This window comes from Drosophila navojoa, chromosome 3 (assembly GCF_054131105.1).
Source record: "Drosophila navojoa isolate 15081-1374.11 chromosome 3, UAZ_NAV_1.0, whole genome shotgun sequence".
Lineage (NCBI taxonomy): Eukaryota > Metazoa > Arthropoda > Insecta > Diptera > Drosophilidae > Drosophila > Drosophila navojoa.
The window spans coordinates 13,677,254-13,703,624 of NC_142891.1; the positions used below are offsets into that span (position 1 = coordinate 13,677,254).

The window sequence follows — 26,371 nt, forward strand, 5'->3', positions numbered from 1 at the left end:
CCCGAGCCCTTGGCCCGAGTCTTGGCGGCCATCTTCTGCGTACACTCCTTGCTGAGCATCTCGACCACCTTGATGAACCAGGGCAACAGATCGGAGGCTTTGCCATTGCAATTCAACACCATTGGAATGGTTATATTCTGCTTTGGATTGCTCCCCTTTTTCACAGCCTTTCGGATCGGGCTCTTCTTCTGCAACGTATCGCGACTTCTCGCCATTTTTAGCTTATAAATGATATATTAAATTTTTTTTTTTATTTATATATATGTAAAAAATGGTGTATGTAAAAAAAAAAAACTAAATAGTTTTCAGTTAAATGCAAAATGTGCTAGGCGTTGTCGTGTTACTTTTGTCATTGCCCAAAGTGAAATGAAGTATTCCTTAAACCTTTCAAACAGCAAAGCAGTTTGAGTTTTACAACATTCTCAACTGTTGCTGTGTACTAGAAATAGATGCGATCTATGCTTTCAGAAAGTAAAACTTTGCCGAGTGTTAAGATTAGTATTACATAATTAGGGAAAGCTTTTTTATTTTTTATTGGCTTTTACATAGAATACATACTGCGAATTCAGTTAAAGCGACAACTAAATTATATTATTATTATTATTACCATTATAACTATATATTTAAAAAAATATCTCAAATTTTAAAAATATCTCATATTCATTTCATTTTAATATTAATTTCACAGGTATAGCAATTTTATATATTTAAAATAATTTTATATTTTATAAATAGTTCCCATGCCTAAGGACCTTTCTCTGGCTTAACAAAAAATTTTTATTCATAATTCATTTTTGATAACAATTAAATAATAATAATAATAATAATAATAAATATTTCCCAAAGCTAATTGATTCTAATGTATATTTCAATTTTCATCGATAACCCTACAAATTTAAATATTATTTTCATTTCAATAAAACCTTCAACATTTCGCTCAGCGACTTAATTATTTGCGAATGCCCATTAGCAAATTGGCTGGCTCTGTGTGGCTGTTACCCGGCATATTGAATTAGCTTTGGCAAATTCGCACAGCCTCCACCCCGAAATTGGTTGAAATGTGCGAATAGATCATTTACGGCAAATCTGCGCTCGGCTTCGCGCGAATATTGAATTACAAAAGGCAGCGAAAGGATCAAGGCAAGCTAATTTGCATACGGCTCAGCTGAGGATAACACAAATGGAACAAAGTCAGTCAACGCATTTGCATACAACTGGGTGCTATATACATATATATATATATATATATGTATATAAATATGATTTCTTTAGGGTCTAATCAAACAAAACACGGACAAATACGCAGGAAGACAGGAAGCACACGCTGTTGTTTGATTTATGGTGGGGAAATTAACATAAAATGAAATCAAAACATTATAAATGTTTTCATTTGCACTCGAGGGTTGTCTGCCATCTGAACTTGAATTATGTATGCAAATATCGAGTGAAACAAAGTCATCTCGATTGCCCACCACCCCAACGCGCCCCGGCCCCGCCTCGTTTACAATCCGCGAATATCCTTGAAGGACGCACGCGTCGGGAGTCGCGCACACGCTCAACATGACAACTAATGGGCGTTTTGTTTATGGTCGCAACCTCAAACCCTCATTAGGGTCGCGCTCCTGGGAAACCCTTTCGAGCAACATACGTTTTTTTTTTTCTTTATACCATTTTATTCCATTTTACTTTCAATTATTTATAATCAGCTTAGCATAAAAAAAAAACTATTACAAAAAGTGGATTTAAAATAGTTGAGCACTTCTGACTGCTCCTTTAATTGTGCATAAAAAATCATTTAGGGATTACTGGTTTATCAAATATTAATCAAGAGTGTGTTTAGGTGTTTATATCTTTATATAGAGTGGCATTTGGACGGGTAACAACACATCAGGGGAGAGCATATTGCATCAATGTAACTGAATTTTGTACGTATGTATATTATAAAATTTATGCTAGTGTGAGTAGTCCCAAAAACATTAAATTTAATTATTATAAGTAAAATAATTTATTTTATAATTTATAATAATATAATAATAAAATAATAATCTTATAAAAAAAAAACTTGGGTGGAATATTTTTAAATTTTGCTTAAATATTATTATTTTTTCTTGAATGTTTTGCGAACATCCTTTTTTATATTTAATTATAGAATTTTTTGACAGCCAAAAAAAAGTTAAAATATTATTTAATCTAGTGCTTCTTTGATTATTTAAAAAATACAGCATAAATTAAAAAAAAAAACAATAATTTTAAACAAATAATAATCTAATTATAAAAAAAAATTCCGTTGAATGACTTTAGTTTTATATGTTTTTTATTTATGCTGAAATACTGAATATTTAAGTATAAAATAATAATAACAACAAATTTCGTTATATTTTTGCTTAAATATTCGACTTGAAATTCGGCAAATCATAATAAACACACATACATACATCGTGATTATATTATATATATTCATCAGAATTTTATATTGTTTAGAATAGCTTTGTATTGATTAGAGCCAAATAATATAAGATTTAATAATAAATTTGCAACAATTTGCACTTTCACTAAATCGAATTTCGCAATAATTCGTAAGAGCTGCCGTTCCCTTGAAAAAAATCAATAATTCACCAATTCTATAAGTTCTGCGACCTTCGGTAATTCGTAGTATTCATGCCACTAGAATAATAATCTACATCTTAAAATTTACACAAACCCCTTGAAATTCGTAATGCAAACTGAAATTTGTTATCAGTAAAATAAGTTTTATTTTTTGTATACAGGTTTTATTATATATGTATATATATTTTTTGTTCTATTTAATCATTTCCATTATATGCTTTTCTCATTCGCCTAACTAATCAATTTTTTACATAATTCATATAAAAAGTATCAAATAAAATTGTAATATCCAATATAAAAAATTTCAATCTAAAACTAAATATTCTCTCTTCTTTTTAGCAAGAAAAATCTTCTCTGGGCAACTACTTCTTTGTTCTATTGTTTTCGCGGCGATTTCCACGCTGACCCACCCCGTGACACAATTTGAGGGACATGCATGACACTCGGCCGCATCGCTTGGGTCAGCGCTCTGCGCATGCGTCCAGGACTCATTCAACCGCACATTAAGCGCGCCTCATTTGCGCCAAGGCGTTTGTTCTCTTTGTGGCGTGTCCTTTTGAAGTGGGCACGTTAAATAGTTTTGGATGAACATTTCGGCACATTGTTGTGGGTTTTTATTGTCGCAACAGTTGACGTTGAATGCGCACAGCTTTTGCCACGTATCATAAATTAAATAGTTAATCGTTTTTTTGCATTCCTGCAGCTGGATTGCCCGAGTGTTTTCTGATGGACAGGATGTGTCAAAAGCCACAGCCGAGAAGTCACACTTGAGTATTTGACATACAAAAATCAACCAAAATGATGCTGGCCTCAACGACCCTACAAGATCAGCGGGCTGATCATGACGAACATATATCAATTAGTTAAAGTTCACTGATTATAGTGTGGAATGTTGAATATAACATGGAAACATAAGAAATTAATACAAAGCTGTGAGCCGTCACATAGGAAGTATTTACAAATCAAGGCCAGAATTAAGCTAATTCTTAAATTGGGTGCTCTTTATTTATTATTATCAACAATATAATTAAATATTTAGTTGTTAAACACTCAATTTAATTGTATAAACATATTTTTGCATTTTGTAGTAGCATTTTTAATTATATACAAATTAATTTAAAAACCTGTTACATTTGATTAATTAGATGGCGCCATCTACCGATAAATTAAAGCACGCAGCTTTACTCCTTCAGTTATGAAGCGTGTCACTATAATTACTTCACTAAATCAAACTAGAAAGATTTTAATCATTAATAGACAATCTGTAAAACCAAGGACTGTGTCTGCATCTGGATAAATACGAATACAACTGTTAAACTACTATATATACATGATTGCATACTTTTCTGCACTCGAATTGCATTGGTCAGACTGCTGCAGCCAAGTGCATTTATGAAGCGCCATCTAGCTGTCATTTATACCACTCTTGTGCCATTTACGAAATGTGGCGGCTGGCCGATTCCTGTCATCGATAGTTTCGCTTACGTTGTCGGTGCTTGCAGTGTGCAACAAGTCGGCACAAGTTTTTATACAATTTTTTATTTTAGTAAATTTAATTTTCAAGCTGAAAGTGCATACGAATACTATTTATAATAACTTATAATATTTACAACGAACTGTGCAGAGCCAAATCAGTGTAAACATGTCGTCGCGAATTCTGTGTGCAATTGGTCAAATAACTCGACAACAATTGCTGCACCATAAATGCTCCAGAGGTAATTAAACAATGATAACTTTAACTAATAATAACTCCGTATCGAACGATAAATGCAGATAGAAAACAATACTCGACACATATTTATATATTACAGATAAAGAAATACATTTATAGCCTTTTTGATATTTGAGATATTAGCAATCTGAAAATTGGACTTTGAACTTTGTACTATTGCCGTTAGAGATAGCGAAAATGCTGGACCTGTGTATAAAATATGATTTAGTGATAACTATGTTAACATTCATTATTCACTCCCAGTGTACCCGGCATCAGTGCAGTTACATCGTCGCCTAATGTCCACAAACCCAGCCCCGAAGATCGCGCCGGCTGCCGCCCCCGCTGCTACCGCTTCCAATAAGCATCTGCACACGAAGGTCGTGAATGGAGTGCTCGTTATTAGGTTCGACTCGCCCGATGCCAAGGTCAACTCCCTGGGCAGCGAGGTGAGCGATGAGTTCGAGCGTGTGATTAAAGAGCTGGAGACAAATCCCTCGGTCAACTCGGCCGTGCTCATATCGGGCAAGCCGGGCTGCTTTATAGCCGGCGCCGATATCGGCATGCTGGAGGCGTGCCAGACGGCCGAGGAGGCAACTCTCATCTCGCACGGCGCCCAACTGATGTTTGAGCGCCTGGAGCGCAGTCGCAAGCCCGTTGTGGCCGCCATCAGCGGCGTCTGCCTGGGCGGAGGATTAGAGCTGGCGCTGGCCTGCCACTATCGCATTGCAACCAAGGATAACAAGACGAAACTGGGTCTGCCGGAGGTCATGCTGGGTCTGCTGCCCGGCGGCGGCGGCACTGTGCGCCTGCCCAGGCTGACATCCGTGCCCACAGCCCTGGACTTGGAGCTGACCGGCAAACAGGTGCGTGCCGATCGCGCCAAGCGCTTGGGCATTGTCGACCTGCTGGTCGATCCCATTGGCCCCGGACTGCAGCCCGCCGAACAGAACACCATGGATTATCTGGAAAAGACGGCCATTCAAGTGGCCAACGACTTGGCCAGCGGAAAACTGCGCGTAAGGCTGTTAATATTGTTATCAAAATACAAGATGAAATACTGTGGTTGTCCCCCAGGTCAATCGCGAGAAATCTGGCTTGGTCAACAAGCTGCAAGCGCTCGTCATGGACACAGACTTTGTGAAGAACAAAATCTTTGATACAGCGCGCAAGCAGGTGATGAAGGCTTCTGGTGGACTCTATCCTGCTCCCCTGAAGGTAAACGGGCTGCAAATTTGCTCGCCACTTGCACAGATTCTCATGATTTGCTCTGCTCTGCTCTGTAGATTCTGGATGTGATTCGCACTGGTGTGGACAAGGGCACCGATGCTGGCTACGAGGCGGAGCGTAAGGGCTTTGGTGAACTCTCGGCCACACCCGAGTCGAAGGGTCTGATCGCTCTATTCCGCGGCCAGACCGAGTGCAAGAAGAATCGGTTCGGTAAGCCCCAGCGCTCCGTCAAGACTTTGGGTGTGCTGGGCGCTGGTCTCATGGGTGCAGGCATCGTGCAGGTCTCTGTGGATAAGGGCTACAATGTGGTGATGAAAGACGCGACCGATGCGGGTCTGGCACGCGGCATCGGGCAAGTGCAGAAAGGCCTGGAAACGGCTGTTAAGCGCAAGCGCATCACGGCTCTGGAACGCGACCAGACGCTGGCGAATCTGCTGCCCACACTTAACTACAATGACTTCAAGACTGCCGACATTGTGATCGAGGCTGTATTTGAGGACATCAAAATCAAGCATCGTGTGATCAAGGAGCTGGAGGCTGTGGTGCCGGAGCACTGCGTCATTGCTACCAACACCAGCGCCATTCCCATAACAAAGATTGCTGCGGGCAGCTCACGTCCCGATAAAGTGGTTGGCATGCATTATTTCTCGCCCGTGGACAAGATGCAGCTGCTGGAGATCATTACACATCCAGGCACCTCCAAGGACACCGTAGCTCAGGCTGTTGCCGTCGGCCTCAAACAGGGCAAAGTTGTGATCACCGTGGGAGACGGTCCCGGCTTCTATACCACGCGCATTTTGGCCACCATGTTGTCCGAAGCCATAAGGTGAGAATCCCTGAATCCTTCCTGTACCTAGCAAACAAATATGTCAATTTTCTCTTACTAAGACTGCTGCAAGAGGGCGTGGATGCCAAGGAATTGGATCAATTAACTAAGAAGTTCGGCTTCCCTGTGGGCGCTGCCACATTGGCCGATGAGGTTGGCATTGATGTGGGCTCCCACATTGCCGTGGATTTGGCCAAATCATTCGGAGAGCGCTTCAGTGGCGGCAACTTGGAAGTCATGCAGGATCTGGTCTTGGCAGGATTCTTGGGCCGCAAGTCCGGCAAAGGCATTTTCTTGTACGATGGCCAAAGCAAGGGCAGCCGTCCAGTGAACACTGAAGCCCTGGAGATTGTGAAGCAGAAGTATTCGCTGGTGTCCAAGGGCGCCAATACTCCCGAGGACTTGACATTGCGCATGGTCTCGCGCTTCGTCAACGAAGCTGTGCTCTGCCTGGAGGAGAAGATCCTCGACAGTCCACTGGAAGGCGATGTGGGTGCAGTCTTCGGACTGGGCTTCCCACCATTTACGGGCGGCCCCTTCCGCTGGGTGGATCAGTACGGTGCCGGCAAGCTAGCCAGCAAAATGCAGTCCTACGCCGAGCTGTACGGTGCTCCCTTCAAGCCAGCCCAAACACTGATCGACATGGCCAAGGATCCATCCAAGAAATTCTATCCCAAGACTAACGCTTCGAAGTTGTAAGCGACGACAACCCAAAAAAACGATATTTAGCTTTAAAGAGAATTATGAATTATATAGCGTTATTTCGAATGCATTTCTCACTATGAAATTTATGCAGCAGTTGCCAGCTGCCGCCCCATGTTGATGTTCTGAAGCTTTATAATAAAACAACTATATCATGTAATATTTTCATACACTGATTTATTTCTTTGACACGAGTTGAGGAATCTCTCGCCTTAGTCTAAACTGCAACGAATTTGTACATCAATTCTATATAGCTTAGCCTAAATACGTACTATAACAAAACATCCATTTCTATATACAAAGCGGCTTATCCTATTCAATATTTCCTAGATAAACACAACAATTAGCGCTGCAGCAGCCAACAGCTGCCACAACTAAGTTCATTAATATCTACAACTAGCACATTGAGCACACGACACTTGGACACCGAACATCGAAGGGCTGAAGAGCTGCGATGCTGAAACTGTTGATCAATTTAACAGAGACTTAATCAGACAATAGGAAAAACCATTTTAAGTTAATGTCAAAAATTTTGTAAAACAAATTGCAGATTGAATTTCAGAGAAAATAATTGAGATTGAGATGCCTAAAATACTTTGCAAAATTAAATAAATAATGCTGTGAAAAAGGGTTCTACAAATAATCCCTTCTTAAATAGAGTAAAAAAATAAATAAATACAAAAAAATTAATATTGAATTTCAAATAAAAACTTACGACAAAAATTTCAAGGAATTACTACAAATATAATTTACAAAACAAAAAGTTGAAAATGTAAAATTATGAAAAAATTCATATGAAGTAATTTGAAGATACATTTAAGACCTATTATAGCTAAATAATAATTATATTTGAATGAACAAAGAAGTTGTCTAAGAAAAAATATAAAATTCGAATTGAATAGTAAATTTAAATAATAATTTAGTTTAAAATAATTCGAATTGATATGCCCTATTAAAAAATATGTGTTTGTAAAAGAAATGCATTTTATAAGACTCTTAAGCTCTCTCAATCTAAGTATTATCAACTGCATCGAAACTTGTCTCTTATATTCACTGAGTTTCAATCATAAATGTTTATGGCATGTTTCAATTATTTGTTTATCAGTTAATTAGCTTCTCGCATCTTCAGCTTCTCAGCTCTCAGCATCAATTAGTTCAAGATTATCTAACTAAACATCTAAAATTATATAAAGTGCTTAGATCTTAAACTTGTATTCCCGACCTGAATTGCGGCGCTGGTATCGCCCCGCTGTGCTGTTGCCAGCTGAACCAGCACCACCCCCGCCGCCACCAACACCAGCACCACCGGGAGCAGCAGAGCTGCCGCTGCCGTTGCCATTAGGAACAGCACCGTTCAATCGCTCCTGCGATGGATAGCGCTCCACAACCTCATCGATTAGTTCTAGTATGCCAATTTTGAATTTGCGTCGCTGCTGCGGCGTCAGTGCCGCAATGTCAGGCAGAATGCTACGGAAGAACTCCATGTCCGTGTGCTCCGTAGCACTGAGTCCGCCAAAGTAAGCGACGCCGCTGCCCGTCGCATCGCATTCGGTTTTGATGCGCTTCGCGCTGCTGGGCTCGAAGTGCGCCACCTGCTGTTGCTGCTGCTGTTGCATGTGATGATGGTGGAGCATATGGTTGTGGGCGTGCTGCAGCTGATGGTGCAGCGGCGTGGAGGCTGCATCGTTGTATATCAGATCCTGCCCAGACTCTGCCAGCTGCACGTCGGGTATGAAGTTCTGTAGGCTATTCGCGCTCGCCGTCTCGCTATGCGCCGGCGAGCTGGGAGCGGCCAACACATTGGAGCCGGGAGTGGGTGCAGCGCGCTGGAGGCCCAACGTTGCGGCTATGGCTGGATCAAAAGCATCGATCGTCTCCTCATCGTCGTTCTCCGACAGCGACTGCTTCAGCTCCAGTGACCCATTGAGAGCAATATTGTTATTGTTGTTGTTGTTGCAGTACAAATGCTCCTGCTGATGCTGATGCTGCTGCTGCAGGTGCAAGTGCTGCTGCGAGAACTGATAGAGGCTAGCCAAGCTCGCATTGCCATCCAACGAGTTACGCGTGGACTTGAGGAAGGGCAGCAGGAAGGCCATATGCTCGGTCAGATAATAGGGTTTGTGCTGCGGCTCCGAGCCGCTCTGCTGTTTGATATAGCGCGAGAGGCAGGCACGCAGATTCCTCCATCGTTCCTTGCAGTGTATCACTGCGGTGGGGGTGAGATAAATGTGCATATATATAGAATCGGATATAATGGGTATGTTAAAGACAAACATACCGCTCTCGCGTGTCTCCTTTGATATCAGCGCCCAGGCCTTCTCCTGGTTGTCTCTGCAAAGTCAAGAGTTGTTGAAACTATTAGAGATATCACATCACATTGATGAGTCGGGAAGAAAGGAGAAGGTGGATAAGGAGGAAGGTACAAAGTATTAAAAGATGTATACAAATCTATTGAAACTTTAGTTTTCAATTAAATTATTATCATAATCTATCACTCTACTCTAATAACACCTATTTCTACTCCAACTTATCGTTACAGTGAACAGACGAGGGTTTCATGAGGTAGAACCCAAAATAAATTGGCATACGAAAAAAGACAAGTAAGAATAAACTTATCCTATATTTTTCCTAGACTACTATTTATATTCCTTTTGTTATTTGACTCTTCAGCATTAGCAGACTTTATAGATCTAATATGATGGATTCTTCCTTAAGACTACACTCTCATTGAATTAAAGATCTTCCACCTATTAGTCATCTTTTACGAATCGTTAATAATTATATGTCTTGCGCACAAAATGTCGTTGTTCGAGCACGACTTGCTCCCAGCTCAATTAAAATCAACAAATTCATTATTAATACAAGACATTGACTCTCGCTCCTACACTACTATTGTTGTTGTTGTTCGAGCACGACTTGCTCTCAGCTCAATTAAAATCAACAAATTCATCACAGACTCTCTCTCCCACCTCTAATTCTACAGATCTTTAATCCTGGATGGATCCTTATCGCGTAACTACACATATTAGTATGCAATTAGTCATTATTCGGAAGAGAGTCACGTTCTCATCACTAATGCAATATATCTGAACTTTGCTAATTTTCATCTTATACGATTGTTCAGTATAATAGTACTATATAATCATTGTGCAATATCCATATTAATTTGGCGACTCACCCATTGCAAAAATGTTTTTCTTACTCTTGATTTTAAGCAATTAAGTAACTAATCACATATATATTATTCATCATCTTTGCCTAAGTTTTCGGACTTATTCAATTACTCTAAAGCCAATTGATCGACTCACTCCCTTATCTTCTGCAATTTACAGATTCTATTACTATTAACTGACTAATCGTCTCAGTTTATCATCTCTGTCTACATATAATTTTCTACCAAATTTACTTCTTACTCGACGTTACATCATTAACATGTCATTAGCCAAGTTAATCAATTTGCTGAGTCCAATATCAATTAATCGCCTCACGCTCCCATCGCTCACTCACCTGTTGCGATACTCCGGCACTTTCTTGTCGTACAGACAGCGGTGCGTGCGTACCAAATTAACGAATCGTATGTTGAAATCCTCGTCCGCTTGCATGACACGATTTGTTGATCCTATGGCTGCTGATGTTGCACTCGGGCTGTTGCTGTTGTACAAAGTTGCCGTTGCCGTTGCTGTTGCCGATGTTGCACGCTCGCTGTCCCCCTGTCGATTGTTGTTATCGTTGTTGTTGTAGCTGCTGTTGTTGTTGTTGTTGTTACTGGTATTGCTGCTGGTGCTGGTGTTGTTGCTGGCGGTGGTGGTGCTGCTGGGCGTTGAGGTGGTCATATTCGTTCCACTCGTTGTTGTTGTTGTTGTTGCCTTGTTTATTGTTGCAGTCTGTTAATTACAGAATGTGCAATCAGTTTGCTGTTTAATGTTGCAATGCGCTCGCTGCTGCTGTTGTTGCTGCCGCTGTCAGCCATGCTGATAACAACAGCAACTGCAACTGTTGTTGTTGTTGCTAACAGTCAGAACAAGAGAAACGTTTACTCAATGCGATTGGGTGCTCTGTCTCAAAGTGCTTTTGGCTTGCATATGTGTTGGTGTTGCTGCTGTCTCAGCAACAACAACAACAGCAGCAGCAGCAGCAGACGTCAGTGAGCTTTTTGCAATTGGTATTTTGTTGTTGCTGTTGCTGTCGTCATAACTCTGTGTATTTTGTGAAATCTAATAAAACACTGGACGCTGTTGTTGCTGTCGCTGTTGTGTTTTTCAAAGCAGTTTCGTGACATTTGTGGTCGACGACGACGACAACAACATGAGCAACATTGTTTGCTTTTAGCATTATTATAGCCACAATAACAACAGCCATAAAGGAAATAACAAGAATAACAGGCAATTCGGCACTCTACACACTCTTTTTTTTTCATTATTGTAACAAATTTTTGCCATTCTTTTCGCCATACAAAAAACAGACTCACACACACACATGCATCTATTTACGCTGTTTTGATAACAGCTCCGTCGGCTTTTGAGTTAATGTATTCACAGCAATTCCGATTCACTCACCAAATGATTCGTTTAATGCTTCGACTGACTGACCGTCCCTCCCCCCTCTGCCACTAACTGTTATTGCAACTGCTTGTTGCGACTACCTGTTTTGATTCTAATCAACCCACTCAGCTCTGGGCCACCGCTCTCTCTCGCTCTCTCTCTCTCTCTCTCTGTCTCAGTCTTCATAAATCCCGCTCACTCTCACACTCTGCCTGTCTGTCTGTAGGTCTCTCTTGCTCTCCGTTGCGGCTGTCGCTAAAATCTTTAACAAATTTTCCCGCCACTTTCAGCACCTTGCGCTAAGCCCACCAGTTTCGCACACAAACAACGTGCGCACAGTGGGCTACGAGCATGAAATGTGTTGTCGAAAAGTGAATATGAATAATAAATAATTATGCCAAAAACTAAACAAACCAACTTGATTAGCTGGCTATGCATACAGTTATTTCTATTATCATTTATGTATATACATACATATATACATATCATATTTTCTATGAAAAACTAATTTTAATAGGCGCTAATTAAATTACTTAGAATTTGTTATATTTGCACAAGTTTTGTTGTGCTATAAATAGGGGGGATATTCGGCCCACTGTGGCACGGTTGTTATGTTGTTTTTGTCGTCATCATTATTATCAACATTGCCAACTTCATTATCATCTGCTACGCTGCGCGCGTGTTTCTGTTCTGGCTGTTGTTGTTATCGTTGCTATTGCTATTGTTGTTGTTGCTGTTGCTGTAGTTGTTGTTGCTGTTGACGTTGCTTTTGTTATTGCCATTGCTGCTTCTGCTGCTGTCGCTGTCGTTGTCGTATGTTCTGTATTATTCGTCATTTGTTTTTGTTGTTTTCGTTAGTTTTGTTTGTTCGCCTTTAACAGTTGCCAGCGTCGCTGACGCAGCAGCAGCAGCAGAGACAGAGACAGAGCAGCAGCAGCAAGTTTGTTGTTGTAGTTTCTGCTGCTGCTGCTTGCTGAATTTTCGTTGTTGTTGTTGTACCGCCTGCGCAATGGTTATTATTGTAGCGGTGTTGTTGTTGTTGTTATAGTATGACAAGTAGAGGGGCAGACAATAAACTAGCTGGCAATATTAATTGTGATTTGTCTATTAACATAAAATACGTACGTTAGTTGTGTACACACATTTGTGAAGACAAATAACTGTATGTATGTACATACATACATATGAACATTTGTATGTACCTACGTGGTCGAATGTTTATTGTGTGTATTGTACATACATATGTACGTTTATGACTATATATGTATGTATGTATATTTGTATAGCAACACAGCAACAACAGCAGCAGCACACAAAAAGTACAGCAACGTGCAAAACAAGAAAACACAAAAAACAACAACAACAGAATATTTCTAAAGCTAACAAAACACACACAAAACTTGCAGAAATACCCGGCAGCCTCTGCCACAAACCACTGCCCCCTTTGCCCATGACAATAGCAGCAGCAGCAGCGAAGGCAAAGGCAATAACTTTGTTAGATAGAACAACAACAGCAGCAGCAGCGACAACAACAACAGCAACACAGGCATAGCATCAGCAGCAGCAGCAGCAGCAGCAACAAAAGGCACAAACACACACATACACATGGGCACACAAACAGTTACACTATGGCATATAGAATTTTTCTTGTTGGTGAATTGTTGTTGCTTATCTAGCCAAGGCATGGTTGTTGTTGTTGTTGCTCGGGTGGTTTTTATATTATTGTTTCGAAAACATGTACGTTTCGAACATGTTGTTTATTTTACCTGTACTGTGCAATATGCGTCCGGGCCGGGCTGTTTTGAAAAACCGTTTACCCAATTACTAAATTCAAATCGCGCTTATTCTTTAAGCCAGTTCCGCGGCGCACACAAAACGGCGCCAAAAATTGTCCGCTACGACGGCGACGATAGCAGCGCTGATGACTGCAGCAGGGACTGCGAGTGCGACTGCGACTGTAACAACAACAGCGACGGGGACTGACGTAACGTACAAAAAGTTGCAATTTTAATTTCGTTTTCAGTTGTCGTATGTTTCACGTTTCAAGCGACGAAAGCGACTAAACACACTCAGATACTCGGTATCTATCAGCTACAGTAGAACACAACAGAGCAACAACAAAAACAACAGCAACAGCAGCAGCAGCAGAAGCAGGCAAGCAGCGGCAGCGATGTACAGTGGTACGCAGCTAGCATAGCACGATAACAATTTTTCGCATTTATTGTTTGTTATTAACCCAAAAAATTAAATAGATTCTCATAATTTGGTATAAAATTACATATATTAATATTTTAAAAGTGTAATGTTATTTATCCTCACTAAAATATCGATATTATTAGTATGTACCACAAATATTAAATTCCACAATTTTACACAACTATTATTATTAGTAATATTATTACTTCCCATACTAATAATTTTTTATCATACCCAATAAATGTTGATTTCAAGAAGTTCATTAACAACCATAAGTAATACTGTTTGTAAATGTGTATAAATAAAAATGCCTAAGCATAAACTCAATATCTTAGTATATGTAAGGAACTTCCTAATATTTTAATAATAATATTATAGTATATAGTATATAGTATTATAGTATTATATTATTATCATATGCAATAGTTCTATTACAAATTTAAGCAGCTTTGCTACACATTGTACCACTGTGCGACGACAACAGCAAACAGAGAACAACGCACAAAACGCTGCTCTCTTTCTCTCTCGCACACAGAGCGAGCAACACATACACTCACACACACGAGCGGACAACAGCTGGCAACAACAAAAGTACAACTTTTTATTGTTGTTGTTGCTGGCGAACAACAAATAATACAAACAATACACACACACAAACACGAGCACACTCACACACTCATACACTCAGAGGCAGAGACAAAACAGCAGCAGCAACAGCAGCAGCAGAGCAACGGCAACTGCGCGCTACAAAATGCAAAGAGACAGAAACACAAAGCAGAAACGACGAAGCCAACGACGACAGAAACAACAAAAATGTGCTTCACTGTGGTCTCGGTTCCCACTAAACATAATTGAATTGCGTTAACAGCATATTAGTGAATATGTTGATCGATATTATGGGTAACCAACGGTGTTGGGTATTAATTTGAATATGGGTATTATAAATATACATATTCTATTAAGTATTTCAAAATTTTAAATTATTTTAATTTGTTATTAACAATAAATAACTAAGACCAAAATGCAAATACTAAAATACTACATCAGTCAGATCTACATGTATGTCTACTCTTTTTCGCTTGTAATTTACCGTTACTCATTGCCTTTGTGATCGCCTTCTTTTCGATTATTGTTACCTGAATGCAAGCAATAACATATGATTCGATTCCGGTTGTCAACAGCCCTGCACCAATGTGCATCTTCCCCTGCGAAATGTAGATGTTGTATGTGTATATGTGAGCGTTTGTTTTCGTGTTTGTATGTGTAAGTTGTCATCCACCGACAATGAGTTTCTAACTCTCAGCGAACATTTGAAACAGCCACAGCGCAGCAACAGCTCTCAGAATAAACAAAATTTAAAGCAAACAAAACAAAAGCACGCAAAATGTTCTTGCGTCGTTGTTGTTGTTGTGAAAAGCTTTTCTTGCTCTGTTAGCGGACTTCAGTTGTGTTATCATTGTTGCTTTTCGAATCGTATGAGCTGGGGCAGAAAGCTTTTTTCATAAACAATAATTGTTTACATTGTGTTGTAGGGTGCAATTGAGCTTTTTAAAAGCTTTCACGAAACAGGGGGCGCTTCAAGATTAGAAACAGTTTACATTTTGAAAAATACCAAGCATATTTTTAAAGTGAACAATAGCAAAACATTTATATAATTCCTAAAATGAATTTATTATAAAATCATACATTGAGAATTAATTCGTTCTCATTTATCGGTTTTCACTTATTCTTATCGTTTTGAAATCACATCAATTAACACTTCATATAATTTTAATTGCTCCTGTGGCCTTAGGCAATAAAGCTTTTTAAAAGCTCACCTGAGCTTATCATTCCAACGAATTGCTGTTCGCCCTTTAATGATTTGTTTACAACTTGGCTGGCTTGCAATTTACCGCAAGCATACGCTTCAGCTTTGCCCAGCTCCCCCGCCCCGTATAAAGACTACACGCCTTGCACACTCCTACCATTTGCGGTGCCATTGAAAGCTTATCTGCTGATGCGTGCGCGCAAAAATTCAATAAAAAGGAGGCTCGTTTCTGTTCTGGCCTACATGCACAGACACAGACACGAGCTGACACGAGCCGAATCACCGAGTCGAGCCGAGGCAGGTCGAGCCGAAGCCAAGTCGAAACTTGGTCAGCAGTGGAAGCTTCAAGTGCAATCCCATTTCGACGCCGCTTTAAAGCTGTACAACATTCGTGTCGAGCCTTCAGTTGGCAAAGGACAGTCGTGAGTGGCGCTAGTCCTTGCGGGCGCCTCAAAGCACACAACGCATTTTCTTGTTGCTGTGTCAGTTACGCGCTGTGTGTACGCGAGTGTGTCAGCATGTGCGTGTGCGTGTTCGTGTGTGTGTGCATCTAAATATTTGTCATGAATTATTAACAACGCTGAACTGAAAATTTTGTAATACAGCCCAGCTAGCGGGAGACCAAACCCAAAAACGTAAGCATAAACGAAAAAGAACAATGAAACGAATAGATAAAATAACTGTAAATTTTGCTAGCATACAAATACTTTCTATGCCATTCCGATGCAGCTTCACTCGAATGCAATTCTAAAGCGCATTTAGCGCTTTTGCCTACACTCTCTCACTCTTGGTCTGCCTCTCTTTCACCGTTTCTTTGCGCTCTCTGATTTCTTTCGCTCACTCGGCTGCTGACGCTCTCTTGCAGTGTAGAGTTTCGATTTCGTTAGAAAATCGAAGTAAGCTGTTGGGGGCATCGTTGCTGCGGCTACCTGTAGATGCCACATACACGCGCACATATTAAATGCATGAGTGTGTGCTTAGAAGTACGTGTGCGTGGGTGTGTGTGTGTGTGTGGCTATGTGACAGTGTCCAGGCGAGTCCTTGAACAGGGTTTTATTGTAAAAACATCATTGTGACGCCCTCGAGAGCGCTGCATAGCTCTCGTTTCCGACTGTAATTAATCTATAATTCAAGGTCCAATAAGTCCGTCACGAAGGTTAAACATGACAAACTGTTTCTCTGGCTTTCTGAGCTTAATTCTGTTTAGTTCACGTACCGGAAATTTAGATGGACAAGTGCTAGAAGTGTATATATTTTGTTTTCCATTATTTTTCCTTAATTGACATTGCGTTAGGATTTGTAAAAGCTCAGCTGAAGAAGTAAAGAGCTACGAATTGCACCTATAAAAGTATGTTTGTATATAGTATATGAATCTTAGTATGTATTTATATGAGTTTATTATATACAAAAATAAGATTTAAAACTTAATTTTATTGAAAACATAACTAAAACAAATATATATATTTATGACTGATTTTGTAGTAGCAGTCTTCTCTTGAGCAAGTTTGTTAAATTACTTAAAGTAAAATTTAGATATTTTATATTACATTAAATTTTATCTAAAACTTGTAGACAATATGTCTAGTTTTCTCTTCTTATGATAACTCAAATTTATTATTCATAGCTTTTGTAGTAACTCTTGTAAGCCAAAGCAAGAGTAGCCATGTAGAAAATTAAAGCTATTATCTTTAGTGCCATGTAAGCAATATTCTCAAGGCGTAGTCCGTATATCCACTTGGCCATATTCCGATATATGTATGTATACATCATATGTTACTTTGTATCTTGGATTCCAAGCGCACACTCTCACTCCCTTATACACAATGTGTCAGTTAAAATATTTAAAAATTCAAGCAATGTTTCAAGGAAGAAATTGAGTTTGACGCCGACACAGCCGCAACTATGAATGCTAAACATTATCAAAACGCCTCCTTAAATTCCCCCCCACACACACACTCAGGCATTCAGACACACGCATATAGAGGCTTGTGGAACAAGCGTTTGGCGTTTTTAAAAACAGCATTACGCATACGCCATGTTGGTATTGAGGCAGTCTGGCAACTTCGTAGCGCGCCATAACAAAAACAAACAAACAAACGAAGAAATGAAGAAGCAAAAGCTTTTCATTGCTGGCCATTAGTGCTCACTCACACACACTCTCTCTCTCTCTCTCTCTCTCTCTGCTTCACACTGACGAACTCTCTCTCTCTCGCTTGCTCTCCTTATGTTCTGCCTCCTTGCAGTTGAAAAAATAAATGAGATTTTTTTCTGTTTTTTTTTTTTTTTTGGGTTTTTCCTGCTCTGCACCGCAGTTGCCGTTGGCGCTGACGTCGCCGTCGCAGTCAGCAGACGAAAACATTTTCGCTTGAGTAGAAAATTTCAATGATTTTCGTGTCGCTTAGTGTGAAACGAACCAACAACTAAAACGAAACGAACGCGCGCGTAAAGCACAAACAAAAACATAAAAGCCAGCAAAGCATCTACAGAAAAAGTAAAAAGAAATGAAAATCACGCATACAAATTAACATTTAGTCTTCTACACACCTGACCCGCACACAGTAGTATATTATAAACAACATTCTCGATATATCAAATTAACAATAATTGTGTGAGAAATCCACATTTCTAAGCCGATTGCATTGAGCATCAACGAGTCCGAAACAAAAGAATCCACAAGTAGCCGAATGAGCGTATGAGCAGCATATAAATAAAAACCTACATGTGTGTATGTATGTGTATATGTAGAGGTAGTACCTGTATACGTACTCGGGGATCCATTAGAAATACGCGACAACTGCATTCGACATTGGATGAACTGTAAAACGAATACGTATATACATATATGTATATAGATTTATTTATATATATCATCTTGTTCAATTTCTTTTTTGGATTTTATGATCAACTGCAATTGGTTTTATTCGTAAAGTAAGTGATTACTTGTATTAATTTTTAGTTTTTTATATCGATAAATATATTTAAGACATTTGAATAATTTATTTGACTCAGGTATACACTTTTCTAGGCCTTGAATTTGAACTTGTGGTTTTTATTATTCACACATATCATTTCGTAATTCGTATATGAAACTTTGATCTCAAATTAAATTCAATAATTTTATTGCTACAAAAAAGACAACAAATTATAATATTAAAAAAATGTACATATCTATATACACATATATATATATAGTAAACATTTGTTCTATTTATTCCTCTGTATTACTATTTCCTAACATTTATAGGGCTCTTCGTCTTGCTTCAGTAGCAAATATTTGTTAGGCTTCAATATCAAATATTTGATGATTGTTATGAATAGCTATTATATATATATATATGTATATATTTCCATACATATATATGTATGTATGTATATTGTATCTTCTTCGAAATGAATAATAAATATGAAATGTTTGTTTACTATTTTTATAAATGCTTTCTATTTACTTTCAATTAATTAATTTCACCTCTCTAGTCGCTCTTTAGTTCTGTCAAGCAACAGAAGCTGTTTTTAAATTCCCAAAAATATTTAATGTTTTATTTTTTGTCAACACTTCTAAATTTAATAATCTCCTTATAGTTACTAAACCTAATATTGTTCTATTACCGATGCGCACTTGATCTATTTTTATAGCTTATTCATTTCTGATTCATAGGCCGACAAATAGTCAGGTCTATATATAAATCGCAGCAGGTTGAAGTAGAAAGCAGCCTGGAGGAGCTGCCTCCACTCTCGCACACTCACACACTCACACTCCACTGCACTCTCTCTTTCTGCTTTCCCTTTCTCCATTACTTTTGTTTGGTTTTGAATATTTGATCAAATTAGCTGCACTCTGATAAAAAAGAATCGAAATAACAAAGATTTTTTGTTGAATGCCTGCGTCAGCTTTGCCCTGCCTTGCCTTGGCTTGGCTTGACTGTTTACAATCCATCCCACAGCCCACTCCTGCTTTGTGAACCTTGTTGCAGTCCATTTATCTGCTATTGTTGTTGTTGCTTGGTGCCACACGGCGTATGAGTGTTATGTACATTTTTATAGCCAGCAACAGTCACACAAGCCGCACAATCAAGCGGCTGTGTCTGTGTTTATGTCAATTTCAATATTACATGTAGCAGAAGTCCAAGAGTGTGTGTATTAGTGTGTATGTGTGTGTCTGCTTATGTATGAGTGTATTTTGCTGTATATGAGCACCGGAAGCTACTACGAAATGCGCTTCATTGCAACTCTGGGTACATATGTGTGCGTGTGTGTGACAGTACGTATATGTGTGTGCGTGTATGAGTAGTCTATGTTTGTCTGCCTTTTAGGGTGGCACTTGTTAGAACGGAAACGGATATCCCGTGTGCTCTTTGCACAGTCTGCCCGCTCGCTCGATGCGCGCCTCCTGTTTGTCATTTCGTCAACGTCAGCTTCAGCTAGAGCCTCAGCTCCTGCCCGTGTCCTTGCTGCACTCAGGAAATTTTAAATTGAATGTGCGCCCTGTTTGTTCTGGTTGTCCTGTTTGTTTGCTCGCTTGTTTGTTCGCTCTTTTACTTTTTCTGGTTCTTCTTCTTCTATTTTTCTTTTTTTTTTCGCTGCCCCGTTAGCCACGATTTGCGGGCCTTAACTGACTAAAGATTTTAGATTTGTGGCATTTTGGTAGATCGCTGCGAGAATGTTTGTCTTTTGGCCAGCAAATGGTTTCAGTGCTTAGCAAACTGACCTGACCTAAGCACAGAAAACAAAAAAATAAACTCAAATTAAAAATACAAAATAAAAGCCGGAAGGTACGCAGCACAAACATGGAAAAGCTCTCTTCTTGGCTCTGACATTAAAAACCAGCAAGCAGTATAAATGGTGCTAACCTTAAAGGCAACTCAAATCATATGTGCAATAGGAAGGATTTTAACGCCTGAAAAGCGAGTAAAATATACACGCCCATAAATATTCAGCATAAAGCTGTTAAGTACGAAACTAAATCGCCATATGAATGACAGAGTTAAGTCGTAATTTTTTTTTAAGAAATCATTTTTACATTTGTTCAGGGAGTGCTTTCCTATTCTTACTCTTATTTTTATACCCTGAACCCATTGAAAATGGGAAATCAGGGTATAATGGTTTTGTTAAAAGTATGTAACAGGCAGAAGGAGGCGTGGCAGACCCCACAATGTATATATATTCTTGATCAGGGCGAAGAGCTGAGTTGATTTAGCCCTGTCCGTCTGTCTGTCCGTCCGTCCGTCCGTCCGTCCGTCCGTCCGTCCGTCCGTCCGTCCGTCCGTCCGTATGTATGAACGCGTCGATTTCAGAAGATATAAGAGCTAGAGACTTCAACTTTTTTTTAAAATGTCCGTAATTATCACGCGGATATCGAGTTTATCACTAAAAAACGATAACTCATTCCGATACTTTTTTATCGATAAAAAACCTTATCGAAGATCAGTTTAAAAATTATATCTCCTACATCTTTTAAGCTAGAGTCTCCAAATTTAAAATGCATACTAAGATGAATTTTATACAATTTCGGTTTTTGTTAAAATTTACCCCCCACCCCTAAATCCACCCCCTCACCCTCATCTTTGTAAAAGTCGTATATCAAATACTAGAGACTTGTGCTTCGGTATACACATACATTTAAACATCATGATTACGTTTTGAAAGTTTCATTACGATCGTACGTCTAGAAATTAAATTATTCAACAAATAAGTTCTCATAATATTGCCAACACTGCAGCGCAACCCAAGCGCAATCGCCTGTATATGTGCGCGTATGTGTGTGTGCGTGTGTTTGTTTGTATATGTATGTGTGTGCGTGTGTTTGTTTGTATGCGTGTGTGTGTGTGTGTGTGTGTGTGTGTGTGTGCTAATTATTATTGAAATATCAGTTGGCTGTAGGGTTCAGGGGATCTCGTAGTCGAGCAGTCTCGACTAGAGCTTTCTTACTTGTTTAATATTAATAGCAAACTGAATAGTAAATGAATAGCATATGATTATTGTCCAAACAATAAACAAAGAAGTATATATCTATACTTTATAAAATATATAATTATTCATAAAATAATTAATATATAAATGTTCATTGTTCATGTCTCTAATACATTCTGAAATATTGGTCCAATATTATGAATAAATTATAGAATTTAAATAAATTAAATCATAGAAGACGAATAAAAATGGGTATTCGGATGAAGAGCACTATGTAAGATAGATAATATATCGGGAAGGTGTTTTCGGGCATAGTATTATAATATAGAAAGATAAAAAAAGCCTGGCTTGCAACTGGGAAGTTGTAATTATATACGATTAATTATATTTTATAAATTGTATTTATTAATATATATTTGTTTATAAAGTGGTTTATAAATTTAAGAAAATATACAAGCAGTTCAATAATCGAAATATATCCATTGAAAGTAATAGATACATAAATATAAATTTAAGTGTACCTTGCACAACAATTTCATAAATTTTATTTATATAAACATCTATTTATATTTAATTAGCTAAAAAAATATTTTAAAATATTTATTTACAAAATATTATAAATCTTTAGTAAACTTAGCTTAACTTTTGGTTTATAGTCAAAGCTAAATTGGATTCCCTAGCTGCAAGCCCCGCTGGTTTATATCCTCCTCCATTAGCTATATAATTTATACCATTCACAAGTCGTATTACTTTTACTTTTAGCACGCATTTACATATTTCTTTTGGTACGATTTACTGGAACTTTCGCTCGACTTTCGGCTCTGCCACGCTGTATGGGGCTCTAAAAAATGTGTGTTCATTTCTTTCGAATGCATATTTTTTATGTCGTCCTTTCTGAGTTGTAAATCTTTGCAGAGCACTGACAATTTTTGTTAGTTTATTCGCCGAATTTTAGCCTTGAGTACGAAATGAATTTGGCCTTCTTGAAGTTTACATTCGCAATGGCCTTTGACTTGTTCGCAGGGAGCCACGAGTACATTTCCCCTGCTCCAGCTCCTGCTCCTCCTGCGCTGTAATTCATTTGCCCGCCATGACTTTGGTGTTTGTTGTTGCTTAGTGCGTGCGTTGAGCGTTCAGCGCTGTGTGCTGCATATTTGCAGAGATTTATGTGTGTGCCACACACACACACGCACACACAGTCGCACACACATGTTTTCTTCCCAAGGCCTTATATAACAACTCGGTTGTAACCCAATTTCAAATACTGTTTAAACAAATTTCCATGCACATCCGCAGCCGCAGCCGCATCCTCAACGTCATCCTCGTCCCCATTCCCATCTGGGCAGTGTCCTCGATTTGGAGCCGTGGGTCTCTGTGGTGTCATCGCACAGCAGGCGCTGCCCACAGACGCCGTCAGCGGTTCAGCTTTAAATGCCATGCTTAAACACCAGCTAGAAACCGCTTGTAGCTCGGCTCGTTCGCCTGCCTGCCTGCCTGGCTTTGGCTTTGGCTTTGGCATTGGCTTTTAAGTGTTATTGTTATGGCTGCTGTAGCTCTAATCCTTAACCAACGATATGTATATCCATGGATCCATGTATATAGTTATGTGTGGCATTATCCCATAAACACTTAACGTGCGAGCCATTGTCGATTTCTCTTGGTTTTTATCTGGCGGCTCTTGTGCTTATCGCGCCAATCACGACGGCCAGGATGAAGGCGCACAGGACACTCCTAACTAAATATACATATCATACATATATATGCAATCACATTACATGTGTGTGCGTGTGTGTGGCGATGCTTAGAGCAGCTTCAAGTTGTTGTTCGTTGTTCTCGTTATTGTTATTATGCCCCACATAAGGACTCATGTGCAAGTGTGAGTGTTTATATGTGTGTGTGTGTTCGCTTTCAATCCCTTTGTATTTGACACAACAATAAAAGCGACACATAAACGCACACACACTCAGGCACACACACTCGACATATGCATAAATATTTCATTATTTATATCGGATTTTTTGCTTCTCGTGGAGTCCTTTTGCACTGCAAGTCAACAGCTGCATGAATCGTTGGCCAAGTTCTCATTTCGAGCTCCTCTAAAATTCAAGCTGTTGTTAGCCTATAATTATTTTTCTTGTGTGGCTTATATGAAATCAAAACCGTGCAATTATCGTAGCTCTTCCCATCGATGCGCTTTTGCTTTGATTTATTTATAATATGATAAACTAATCAAAGTTTCTCCTATATATAGAAGCTCTAATTACAATATTCATAATTTGAAATAGAATACGAATTATTTAAGCAGAGCTCTTGACTGAGATAACTGATTTAAAATTTCATCTCATATCTCAAGCAAATGAACATTAAATTCGAAATTCTTTAAAGCCAAGCCGTTTTCGTAGTTGTTTATTTAGTCTATTTTAATATGATGAGCGTTTTTATGGCCCTAAATGAATTTTTATTGTAGTGATATATCAATCTATTAGGAACTTATAAAAATCATTTACTTTTATGGCACTCATCTGCAGCCAACGTCTTCAACAGCGAACATCAATTTGCCAATCGTAAATTTGTTATAATTTTTGCTGTTCGCCAGCGTTTCGAAACCTCGTCTGAGTCTTTGGTAAATTTAAATTCAATTTCTTGTATATTTTGCATCCCTTTTATATATATTCTTTTCTTTTTTGGCCAACTCTCACAGGCCCGAATCAATCAGCACTTGCTGCCGAATCGTGCTGTCCATTTGTCTTAATTCGCTTGTTGAGGCAAATCGATAAACGAACATTTGCCTGGCTTTTCAACTCTGTCGCATATTTTCCATAAATTTTGCATCAATCAAACTGTGCGTGTGTATCATCCGAGTGAGAGAGATAGATAGAGGGAGGGAGGTAGGCCAACTCTCCATTGGCTGCCCCAGCTGAATCAACCTCAAGCCGAAAGATGCCTGGCGTTTAATCACACGCTCGTCTGCTGATTGTTCGATTGTGTTTTTTTCATGGCTGGCCGAAAGATCTCTTTGTGTGTGATTCATGGAGATTCACAAAATTGCCTTGGCTGGCAATAGCAACAGCAACAGCAACAACAACAACAACGAGTCCGGGCCAGATATCGCACGGAATGTGACTGACATGAAAAGCGCACAAAATATTTGCGCACAATCCAAATTAAATTATGAAAACATTTAAATTCATAATTTGGCCACAATCTAAATGGAAATTTGCCCTTTCTACTTGAGTTGCGGACACGTGGCAAAAGCCAGGCCAAGCCGGATTACTCAATTATATGAGTGAGGCCAGCCTGCAATACATAAAAATATCTATATATGCATAGATATACCTGGTATATATGCCCATTCTCATTCAATCGCATGGCCTCTCCTGTCTTGTACTCCACAAATTGTGTACTGAAAGGCAACATTTCCAATTAAAAATTCAATCTACGCATACAAAATGTCACTTTCGTAACGATATATACAAGGCAAGAGAAAGCTGAAAGCTGAAAGCAGAGAGCAGACCACGGCATTTGACACTTCCTGACAGACAGTCAGGAAACCGAATCGTTCGACTGGCTACACACCTGTGTGTCCCACGCATTTCCCTATCACATTTGTCTCCCTTAAACCCCTTAAACCTATATACATATACATTTATATATATGTATTTATGTGGTACATGACCACCATCAATGACAGGTGAGGGGAGGGAGGGAGTCAAGGGACTCGCCTAGACAGCGGAACGTCTCTGGTCGCCCTCTCGAGTGCGTGTCGACTTCGAGCTCTGGCCAGCGCGGTTAGCTATATAAAAACAATGAAAATAATACTGACACAAATATATATACAATAGCAAAATAGAATATAGATAATTGAAATTATCAAAATGACGTATTCAAAATACCCTACCTTTACCTGCATTGTTATTATATTTACTACGAATCCATTAGTTGCGAAATCTTTTGTATGTATAGTTTATTGCAATGGTATAGTACGGTTGTGGCAGTGGGAGAGAGAAAAACACCAACTGGATTTGTAGCTAATGCATATAAATGTATATGCTATTATTCCAAGACTGCTAGGGCTTAAATATTAATAGTTAACAAGATATTTTTCGGATTATTAGAAATGAAATAAAGTACAAGTATTTTTATATATTCCTATTTATTATTTTTTATTATTATACATTAAAATTATATATATTAACTTATATACAGAAAAAGATCACATAAAAGTTTTTTATTAAATATTTTCTTAAATATTTATTGAGATAATACAAAATATTATTTTGTTTACTAAAATAATCATTTTATATATATCCAATTATTATTTTTATATATTCAAGAAAATCATTTAATTTAAAAAAAAAAAAACATTTGTATATCATAAAAATTTTTAATATTTAAAAAAGTTCAATATTTAAAAGACGTTTGAACATATTAAAATATATAAAAAATATAACAAATTTATTAATTTATTGTTATCAAAAATTAATTCTAAATAACAATTTGCTAAGCCAGAGCGACAAAGGCCTTCAGGCATTATAACAAATATTTATTAGAATTATATTATAAATTTAATATGCTCTAAAATAAATATAAAATACTAAATTAAATATTATCGATTGAAATATTTAAAATATATATTTAAGTGATATAAATAATTATTTAATTTGTTAAAAATTATCGTTTATAAATACCTTATTATATGCCTTGCCTCCCATTATTTTTTCTATGTTTTTCAAGTCACTTAAAAATATTGACATACCTCACAAATATATTTTGAGCAGAGCTACAAAAACAATGGGCACTGCTTGGGTAGCTGGGTGTTTGTCTATCTGGCTGGCTGGCAATAT

General features: G+C 38.4%; 3 protein-coding genes across 7 annotated transcripts in view; 2 read left to right on the forward strand and 1 right to left on the reverse strand.

The window, feature by feature from the left end:
• The first annotated feature begins 4,072 nt into the window (after positions 1-4,072).
• Mtpalpha (monolysocardiolipin acyltransferase Mtpalpha) lies at positions 4,073-7,236 on the forward strand. Its single transcript, XM_030384469.2, has 5 exons — positions 4,073-4,322; positions 4,583-5,337; positions 5,396-5,536; positions 5,605-6,374; positions 6,437-7,236. Exons 1-5 carry the CDS (start codon positions 4,250-4,252, stop codon positions 7,071-7,073), a joined length of 2,376 nt encoding a protein of 791 aa, XP_030240329.1. The 5' UTR covers positions 4,073-4,249; the 3' UTR covers positions 7,074-7,236.
• brwl (brickwall) lies at positions 7,234-13,724 on the reverse strand. Of its 3 annotated transcripts, none has more exons than XM_018098546.3 (4): positions 13,384-13,724; positions 10,584-10,960; positions 9,355-9,407; positions 7,234-9,282 (listed from the first exon to the last, which is right to left on the reverse strand). In XM_018098546.3, the coding sequence occupies exons 2-4, from the start codon at positions 10,907-10,909 to the stop codon at positions 8,273-8,275; spliced, it is 1,389 nt and encodes a 462-aa protein (XP_017954035.1). In that variant the 5' UTR covers positions 10,910-10,960; positions 13,384-13,724; the 3' UTR covers positions 7,234-8,272. The 3 variants fall into 3 exon arrangements, with proteins under 3 accessions (XP_017954035.1, XP_017954036.1, XP_089113015.1); XM_018098547.3 differs by lacking the exon at positions 13,384-13,724 and adding an exon at positions 11,633-11,896; XM_089256889.1 differs by lacking the exon at positions 13,384-13,724 and having other exon boundaries at positions 10,584-11,100.
• Positions 13,725-16,012: 2,288 nt separating this feature from the next.
• jp (junctophilin) overlaps positions 16,013-26,371 on the forward strand; it is a 30,840-nt gene continuing 20,481 nt past the window's right edge. Inside the window, exon 1 of one of the 3 annotated variants that reach the window (XM_089256885.1) lies at positions 16,013-16,255. The gene's annotated coding sequence lies outside the window, so the exon portion shown is untranslated. Of the gene's footprint in view, positions 16,256-18,005; positions 18,549-26,371 lie in introns of those variants that run through there. The other 2 variants (XM_089256886.1, XM_089256887.1) reach the window with 2 other exon arrangements.